The 9,598-nt window shown below is 44.1% G+C and overlaps 2 protein-coding genes across 2 annotated transcripts in view; both read left to right on the top strand.

Moving 5' to 3' along the window:
• The window catches only part of GOLGA7 (golgin A7), a gene marked incomplete at its 5' end in the record, with an annotated part of 5,320 nt that extends 495 nt beyond the window's left edge, over positions 1–4,825 (top strand). The window contains 3 exons of the mRNA XM_009702720.1: positions 35–136; positions 1,302–1,365; positions 3,951–4,825. Of these exons, the coding sequence (XP_009701022.1) occupies positions 35–136; positions 1,302–1,349 (150 nt within the window). The remainder of the gene's footprint in view (positions 1–34; positions 137–1,301; positions 1,366–3,950) is intronic.
• An 808-nt stretch (positions 4,826–5,633) lies between these two features.
• GINS4 (GINS complex subunit 4 (Sld5 homolog)) lies at positions 5,634–8,140 on the top strand. The gene is made up of 7 exons (XM_009702719.1): positions 5,634–5,732; positions 5,935–6,021; positions 6,334–6,447; positions 6,929–7,026; positions 7,363–7,451; positions 7,829–7,919; positions 8,027–8,140. Exons 1-7 carry the CDS (start codon positions 5,634–5,636, stop codon positions 8,121–8,123), a joined length of 675 nt encoding a protein of 224 aa, XP_009701021.1. The 3' UTR covers positions 8,124–8,140.
• Positions 8,141–9,598: the final 1,458 nt, after the last annotated feature.

Raw genomic sequence — 9,598 nt, forward strand, 5'->3', positions numbered from 1 at the left:
AGGAACTGTGACTTCTGTGCTTTTCTATTACCAGGTTCTAAAGAAAATTGCCAAGTTCATTCAGGAACAGAATGAGAAGATCTATGCTCCTCAGGGCCTCCTTCTGACAGACCCCATTGAAAGAGGACTAAGAGTTGTATCCTTTTATGGTTTCTTAGATTGTCTCCTGGTTTGTCCATCTATCATGTGCTACCTGTTTATCTCAGTGTGGCACCTTCTGGTTGTGCTTGATCTGGGATATGGCAGAATATGTGATTAAATCTTGTTACTCTCCATTTTTTACGGTTCTCTGGTCAGATTTTTGTACATTAAGATTTTGTCACATCAAAAGACAATGAAAATGCAGTATTGGAATCTGTCCTTTCAGACTTCCTTGAAAACACAATATGTATAAACAGAGTAATTCCAACACTTTAGATGCCTCCTAAATTTCAGTGACCTCTAACAATGCAATTTGTTCAATTGAACAAAACAAGACTGACCACCTTGGTAGAATAGAAATTGATGATGTGAAGGCAAGAGATGGCTGCTGTTTAATTTGCAACCCTCAGCTCAGGTTCTGGTGAAGATTTTGCCATATGACATCACTGTAAGTTGATACCAGCCTAGCACTTGTTCTTGGTTCAAGCATGGTTTATTTCAACCTTTTTTTTCTTCAATTCTTGAACCTGACTGCAGGTATTTTATCTAGTTGTAAAGACCTTGCATAGCAAATCTAGAGGTAGAATGAGCAACGTGTCATTTTTTGAGAATATTGAAACCAGAGCAACTTGAAACACGGAGTGCCAACTAAATGCATGCTTAGGCTAATTCCTTGCAGTTGGATTATCTGTGTATTTGTCTAAATAGCTTATAGCTGTCACCTACATGACTTCATTATTTTCAATATGTTTTCTGCATTTTTCTGTACATACACCTCCTGGAAAAGAAACATTCAACTTGAGCAAAAGCATTTTCAGTTTGGTTAGTGACTTAGTAGCTGAACTGTAGAAGCATTAACTTTTGTCTGGTGCATAGCCTTTCCTGAAATTTTACAGAAGGTGGCAAGACTCACAAACCCTCCATAGACAGCATCTTCTCTTGTTGTCAGAAAGGTTCTGGGCTGGATAAACCACTGATCTCACAGGGCATCTCTTACGTGTGCAGTTCTGTTTTCTTTGTAGCTCTGAAGCTAGCCTTGAAACAGCAGGTATGAAACAGAACGGTCAAAGGTTCTAACATCTTAATGTTTTTCTGCCCTTTTTTTGTTATGTTTTCATAATCTTTTTGTAGTATGTTTCCCTAGCAACTTTTCTATGCAGATTGAAATTACCATTTATGAAGACAGAGGTATGACCAGCGGAAGATAAAACTGTGGAGTCTCAGGTACATGTTAACCTTATACTACATCAATCTCAACCTGTTTTCTATGCTTAGAAGGGTGGATTCTGTCATACTGAGACAGAATATTTATTCCACCACTGTGTGTAATCAAAGGCCACTCACATAAATCTTGTGTGGACCAGCTTTTCTGAATAAACAGAAATATCAATACTTGGCATTATGCCACTGAATGTTAATACAGATCGGATGATACCAGATTTACCTTTAGAGAAATTCAGGTCTTGATTGTGTAAATATGCATAAGCCTAACTTGTGCTTTATTATGTCCAAAATTGTTCTCTGTTCTGTAGATAAAAGAATCTTTTTTGTTGTTGTTGTTGTTCTTATGAAGCCTTTCTTCATGAGAATATATGAGAACCATAAGGTTCTGAGCAGACAAACTTAAGACTAACCCTTAAATCAAGACTTCGAAATAGGTCACTATTTAAATGCTTATTTTGGATTTCCAGAGAGTGTTCATACTAATAGCATGAGAGAAATATTCAAGAAAAATCATTGATGGTACTATACTAGCACCTGCTCTTCCTATACTGCTGTGAAAGATACAGCTTTTCCTTTCAAATGTTTTCTGTGGTACCTCTAGACCAGGGTCTATTTTAAAAGCTTCTGTGTTTTGAGCACTGGTGAAATCAAGGTCATAACCACAGCATGTTAAGAGTCCCCTTATATTTTGCCCCAGAATTATTAGCCCTAGAATCCTGAACAAATCAATATGAGTAATTACATTTTACCTTTTTGGTTCTAAGTATATAGAAGATTCACTTCTATATACTGTTGAATGGCAGCTTTTCTGTTCCAGAAGGGACTGCTGTTGCCTGGGGTGGCACTCTGGTTTCATGTGCCAAGTGGTGGGATTCTTCCAAACCTCTTCTGGTCAGAAACATTTGATAAGATACTTTATACATGCAGAATATCTTATCTGCTGTCCTGAATCTTAGAATATAGCATATTCTAAGAGTCAGATCTTGTACAGCCTAAAGGGAAAATGCAAGTACTATACTTGGTAGTATTACTAAATTATTTTCTAACCTGCCTCTGCTACATGTCTCTAGGACTTCTCTTTTGGTAGTCTGCTTATGATTGACCCATATTTACAGTGCATATAAACCAGATTAATCTACTACAAGCTGGAACAAACCATGACAAGAAGTTCTGGTAAAGCAAAACGGTGAAGATTCTTGCTGGCGCTTACCTGTTTCTAAACAACTCTGGCTTGCAACTTGGCATCACTTGCAGATGCCAATTCTGTCTCAAAATATCCTTCTTTATCTGGTTATTAGCACTTGGGAATCTGTGTATTGCATGGCACTTGTGTTCTGCTGTTGGAATAAGTTTGTGTTTTATCAACTGCATCTGCATATATTTGGCACAAGCCATTTGTCATGACTCATTTCACAGCGATTATTGCAGAATGTTTTCCTAGGTGATGTGGGTTTTGAGCAATTACATAAAAGCTATTTCTGTCAGTGTTCAAACAACTGAAATGTCTAAAATGAAGAAAGACTTGTATCAGTTCTGGATAGTTTGATGAATTGCAAATATTTGTGGTCAGTAAACATCTGTTCTGAAAGCAGTATGAGTATCCAAATAAGCCTTGGCTGGAACTGGAGCTTTATTAGATATTCATCTCCTAGTCGTTTGGAGCCTGCACACTGTCCTGGATGATCTGTTCATGAATGCAGCCTGTGTGGGCTCTACAAAATGTGGACTGTCTTTCTGTGCTGTGTAGTGGTAGAGGATATGACTCTGGCTAGGAGTAGGTGCCATATCTTACGACTTCTAATGGTCTCTGCAACAGCTGTGTAAATTCAGAGGAACTCTGAGATCTGCTACTGTATTTGAGTTCTTATCCTACTCAGTAGTTTTAAGTGGAAAAAACTTTGCCTGACTCTGTCCCTGAGCATATTCTAGCATACAACAACTTTTAATTGCAGTCTTTCAGCTGGATGCTGCTCCAGTTCTTACTTTGGTATCTTTACTCGTGATGCTTTCAGTTAAGAGTGGCCAGCAACCTCTGGCTCTGGTAGTTTTAACTAGAAAAAGTTGCTGAAAGGCACTTAGTTTTTATGATACTGTGTGGTAGAGTCATGAAGTAAAAAGAATGCTCAGAGTACTTGAAAGAGAGAGGCTAAAATAAAGGATCATGCTAATTGCATGCAGTATAGAACTGCAAAATTACTATCCCTGAGTTTCCAAAATACCTATTGAACTTTCATTAAGCTTTGCTTTTGAAAAGATCAAATTTGGCTCCCTTGTCTTGGGTACTTTGCAAATCCTGAGATGGTAGTCCACATCTAGATTGTTGGCAATGTGTGCAGAAAAGAAATTGGAAATATTTGTGCCTCTTATGCAGAAAGAAACAAAGAAGTAAAGGTCTTTATTTCCTGCTAGAGTAATGAAATCCAGAGTGTTGGCTTCTGTTCCTGCTACTCTTACCACAGCACATGGTAACCCTACCTTTCCTGCTACGTACCTCCTAAGATAACAAAATATATCTATTTTGTGTAGAGTTTTGTTGGTTTTATTTAGTAATAGTTTCTAATAATATGAAACTTCTTTTCTAGCAGATAGCTCAACAGTGGACTTGCTGTATCAAAGTTCCCCTACCTCCTACTTTAGAGCATCATTCCTTTCTCTGCTGCCAGATCCACAGTGCCATCTACTACAAGGACTAACTTCCTAAAACTGTTCCACATGGGGTGACCTAGCTGGTCAGCATCCATTTTGTGGCAAACTTTTAAGCAATGAGATCACTTTTTAGTTTGTTTGTTTGTTTGTTTTCCAAGAAAAAGCAGAAGTGGTAAAGCTACGTACTCTTTTGAAAAAAACGGGGCACTTGGCCCAACAGAAGTCTAGTTCTAGTCACATAAGTGCAGTGCTGTTCCTCCCTAGTTCTTAAACCCTTCTGTACATCAATCAGGCTTTGGAAAGCTACAAGTCAGAGTTGGGAATTTTCCAGAAACAAGGCCTTCCCTCCAGTTCAGTATTGGAGTGAGGGGTTACACAGTGCCTCTGCCTGGCGAGAAGTGATTCAAGGCACCAAGCATTTTATGTTTCCTGTGCTGATTCTCATGGAAAACCAGAAGGCAAAGTGTTACTTGTTTAATGTTTTGGTTCTTCCTAGAAGGGGGAGGAATAGCCGGACTTTAATACTGGTGTTTTTTCTACTGCTGTATCTGTGCTGTTATTGCATCTGTCAGTGCTCACCAGAAGAGGGGGGTGTATTCATTCATAAAACAGTAAGTACAATAAAATGGATGCTGAACCAATAAACATAACAATTCCTACCCTACTCTGATTAATATGTGAAGTGTAAAACTGTTTCTTTATGGATTTATTATATATAATTTATAGGAAAGCATTGATTTGACAAACTGTTAGATATTGTGTAAGATGGTTTCTTAATTCCATCTGCTGGCACTCTATTGAAAAGTAGAACTGTGCATTATTTAGTATCCCCCATGCATCGACATTCCTCAGCAATTCCTGCACAAGTAAAGTTCCTACAAACCAAGCTGGCTTAATATTTTTCTCTTACCCTTTTCCCTTATCAAAGCAAGGATGTCCTGGTTTAGGTTCTGAGTGTCATTGTCTAATTGTAGAGAGAATTCAAGAATTTAGAAAAGGAGAAGACTTACGCAGAACAGATGAAGTGTCTGGCTTTTGGTGGTACTGTAGGTGCTAATACTGGATCTGAAATTCCAGGCTTATTACTCAGCCACTGATTTTTTTTGAGATTTGTTGAATATTTTAATTGTATAAAACTTGTTTTTTCTAAACTGTAACAGTGTTTGCCTTTCACATCTGTTGCAATATTGGCAGAAGTACTAATGGATTAGTAAATTTTTTCTTAAACTGTGTCTGTGTCGTATTTGATAGCGCTGCTTTGCATGAAGTAGCACTATCAGTAAGCTTTTTACTCCTACAGTGGCAGGGAATAAACAGAGCTAGCATCATTTCAAGATCAGTTCCTAAGCTGCAAGCGTTTCTTCCACACGTAATACAGCTTTGTTTTTCAGCAGCCTGGCCAAGCAAAACTGTTGGCTTTCGCCTGCCTATTCTCGGGCGGAGGCGCCTGCGCAGTGCGAGGGATGAGCTAGGCCGCGACGGGTGCCTGCGCAGAGGAGCCCACGTAGGCTGCCCAGGCGCAATCTCATTGGGGTGTAGCCAGGCTGCCTAGGGCGCCTGCGCAGTGGGGCGAGCCGCGCATGCGCGGACGGCCCTAGCTGTTGGCGGGAGGTTGTAGCGGGATGGCGGCTGCGAGCGGCGAGAGGACGGAGGGGGACTCGGATGGGGGCAGTGAGGATCTGGTGCTCACTCCGGCGCAGCTCATCCGCAGCCTGGAGCAGGTAGTGAGGGCTGGGCCTCTGGGCACCTTGGGGAGATAGAGGCGGAGGTGACTGAAAGCTGGGCCCTGATGTGGGGCGGCTGGGGGCCGAGCCCCTGGGCCCGCCGGTGTAGGTGGGGAGGGCTGTGCTTCTGGTTTCTCTGGGGGCTGGGGTGTATAGCAGGGGCATTGCTGGCTTCTGCTTAGAGTGTGTCTTCTTTCAGGCCTGGCTGAATGAGAAGTTTGCTCCAGAGCTGCTGGAGAGCAAACCTGAGATCATTGAGTGTGTTGTGGAGCAGCTGGACCATATGGTAGGTTCTGCTGGGCTAAGGTGGTGGTACAGGCAGGCTCTGGTTACCTATCCTGGCAGTTTTCTGCTTGGGTCCCTCTGGGATTGCCAGGATTGTCTGCTCCTCTGTCCCTGAGATAAGGCTGTTTTGAGTACTTTCTTTGAGCTTGTCTTGGGAGAGGGGACTAGGAGATACAAGGAAACAGTGTGCTTTGTGTCACCAAAAGCAACTGCAGGCTGTTTTTGTGGTTTCTATGTACAAAACCCATCTTTCTCTGTGTTTCTTGCTTTTTGACACTTCAGCTGTTTAATTTTCCTTTGCCTTTCCTTGCAGGAGGCAAACCTGAAACGGTCAAAGAAGGGGGACTTGAAGGTCAGCATTCACCACATGGAGATTGAAAGGATCCGTTACGTGCTCAGCAGCTACTTGCGCTGTAGGCTTGTGAAGGTAATATATGTTTTGCTGCCCAGGGGATGAAAAAGGGCGACATTAGGAGTGATTTTTACCCATACAAGACCTCCTGCTTCAGCAAGGCACTTAGTTAAGGCGCTCGCTCTCTCTGTTCTCTGAAGTGCAACCCAAGGGAATTAATTCCTTGGACATGCTTTTCTGTTGTGATGAAGGAGGATCACAGCATTGCTATGAGTGTTTTCTTGCCTCCTATAAGCCCAGAATGGCACAATTGAATGCTTGCACATTCTGCCTGCGTCCTGTCACCTACACATATGGTTGTGCAGCTTGGAGACCCCAGCTGACCATATTGCTATTAAATCAGGAGCAGGTGTTTGGGCAGGCCTGGAGCTGCTGCATACTCCTCTGGAGCAGTGGACTAGTGCTTTTAAGGGAAACCTCTGGAGAGGGGCGACTGTAGGTACTGAACTATTGGGAGAGATCTGTTTCTGTCTTTGGGATTTTGTTCCAATATCAGATAGAGAAGTTTTTCCCCCATGTCCTGGAGAAGGAGAAGTCTCGAGCTGAAGGGGAGCCTTCCATTCTATCACCGGAGGAGTTTGCTTTTGCTAAAGAGTGAGTAGGTTTTGGATGCATCTCCCTCCCTTTTTATAGAACTCACCTGTGTGTTATGCTGACAAGTTCTTGAGACTGTGTTAGCCTTAGACAGGTTTGTAGTAAGAATCACAGGTTTTACCAGTAAGTTTCCTTATAGACAGGGAAAAAAAAATCAAATAACTCTGGTAACTCTGAGGCAGTTACCAGAGTGTCCTGGTTTTGACTAAAACCATTAGGCTTGTCTCTGGCAATACCTGCGGGACCAGGACATGTTGCTTGCTGTCGTTTTGAGTCTACTCTTACTGCAGATTTTTATTTGATTAAACCAGTAAATGCTCCAATGGTTTGTTTCAGGTATATGGCAAACACAGAGACTTATCTGAAAAACGTGGCCCTAAAACACATGCCACCCAACCTGCAGAAAGTGTCTCTCCTAAAATCAGGTGAGTATGTTCAGACTCCAGGGTAATCTGAAAATTGTAGCAGCAGGGATGTGGGGAAGGCTCCGGGGAGCATGAAATGTTAAGGGCTAGTCCTCCAGCTGGCGCTCAGTAGAAGCAAAGATGACCTGATGACAGTGTCATAACACTGCTCTGCTGTGTTGTACGTGGCTTGGTGCTGCTGTCAGAGGATCGTGCTGGCCCCTGCCATCCAGTCTTGTGTTACGTTGAGGCAATGCACGCTACATCTGATGAGAAATGTCTAGTGTTCCCTTTACTGGCTGTGGGTTTGCTGTCCCTCGTACCCCTCTGTTAGCTCGATGTCCTGCAGAGGAACATCAGCGAGTGCTGAGATTGTGCTCTGAATCCGTTGTCTGCAGTTCCGAAGCCCAACCTGGACTGCTTTGTGTTCCTGCGGGTGTTGGAGCGGCAGGAGAACATTCTGGTCGAGCCAGAGATGGATGAGGAGAGGTAGGTGGGTGCTTCCCCATGTGGCGCACGTAAATAAGTTTCACAGAAGAGGTGTGGATTTCCACGAAAGAGGAGAGGCCCCCTAATTTCATCTCTCTCTCTGGCAGGGAGTACACCATCGACCTGGAGGAGGGTTCGCAGCATCTGATCCGATACAAGACCATTGCCCCGCTGGTGGCCTCGGGAGCGGTGCAGCTCATCTAAGGGGCGAGCGGTAAGTGCAGGGCCGGGACCGGGGTGGGGGGGAAGGTGCTGCAGCCCCTGAGACCCCTCGACCGCGTCGTCCCGTGGCCGGCAGATGGCGCTGGGGCGGCGCAGTGGAGCTCGCCTTGGGGCCACCCGGGCCGTGTCCCCTTCGGGTGTGGCGTGGCTCGGGAGAGCAATAGCGGTTTTGGAAGGGTTACCCTTGAAAGCACGCAAATAAAGCAGCAGAATATCTTTCCCTCTGCTGATGCAGAGGGGCTCATTGTCTCCACAGCTCATCAAACTCCTAATTGCTTATGATATGCCTAAAATAACAGCCAGACTCCTTTCTCTGGTATTCCTGAGCGAGGGCAGTCTATGTCACAGCTGTCCCTCCGGCAAGGCTTTGCAGTAGCCTTGCCACAGTCCCCTTGGTGTCCCAGGGGAGGAACGAGTGTAGCTACTGCCTCTCCAGATCCCAGACTGGTTGACAGCAGATGTGGACAGAGTGCATCTTATCCTCAAAGGTGAATACAGCCTTTGTAAATAGCAGAGTGCTCTCTTTTTAAGCCCACAGCTGCGTGTTCATTCCTATTCCAGTTCAGCATTGTTCTTTAAAGTAGGCTATTGGGTAGAAACTAACTGACCAAATGGTGTGGCAACCAGCTGTGTATACTCCACCTTCCCCCATCAGCTCTGATCTCGTCACAGGGTCTGTGCAACCCTGGATGTTGTGCAAGTGGCCAATCGCTCTGAGGTGAACCGGGGGTGATGCTTCTGCACTGTCTTTGCCACATGATCCATTGAGCAAAAAAACATCACACAAAGATATTTGCTGTCAGAGCGTATCTTGGTTCTTGCAGAAGGGGCAGGAGGGATTGGGAACATGTTAAGGATAAAAACCGCAACTCAGAGCAAACGGAACATCATGGGTGAGCAGGGGAGAGCCATAGGGTCCTGTGTGGGGTGCTTAGCACTGGCTTGTTACCTGCAGTGGGAAGGGAGGGTGAAGAGTTTACCAAGTTTGTTCCCTTTGTCTTCTGACAATATCGGCTAGGAGATGGCCATGAGCTGAAGAATTCAGGGTTTCTACTTGCCTCGAGTTTCTCCCTTGAAGCGTTGTTATGCAGGCCAAACAGCAAGTCTGTCTTCCTTGGAAAGGCCCTTCCTCTGGGGAAGGCAGACTGCACAAGCTTTGTTCTGCCTATGCAGCACTATGTCCCAGTGTGGATACAGTTGTGTCAGTACAGCCCCTTCTAATATGGCCAGCAAGGAGTTATGCTGCTTTTTCCTGGCATTTTGGCAATAATAGTGCTATTCTTGTAAAATATCCACCCTTGCTGTTACAAGGATCTGAGATTTACCTGCAGACTAGGCCTGGATTTGGAATTGCTAGTTGGACCTTGTGCATTTCTTTCCCTAGGCAAAGGAGCGAGTGCCTCCAGGAGCCACGGGCAGCTGTGTTTTCTCTGGTCAGATTGTGAATGGTGCAATCA

This window comes from Cariama cristata, unplaced genomic scaffold (genome assembly GCF_000690535.1).
Source record: "Cariama cristata isolate BGI_N322 unplaced genomic scaffold, ASM69053v1 scaffold41466, whole genome shotgun sequence".
In the NCBI taxonomy this organism is placed as follows: domain Eukaryota; kingdom Metazoa; phylum Chordata; class Aves; order Cariamiformes; family Cariamidae; genus Cariama; species Cariama cristata.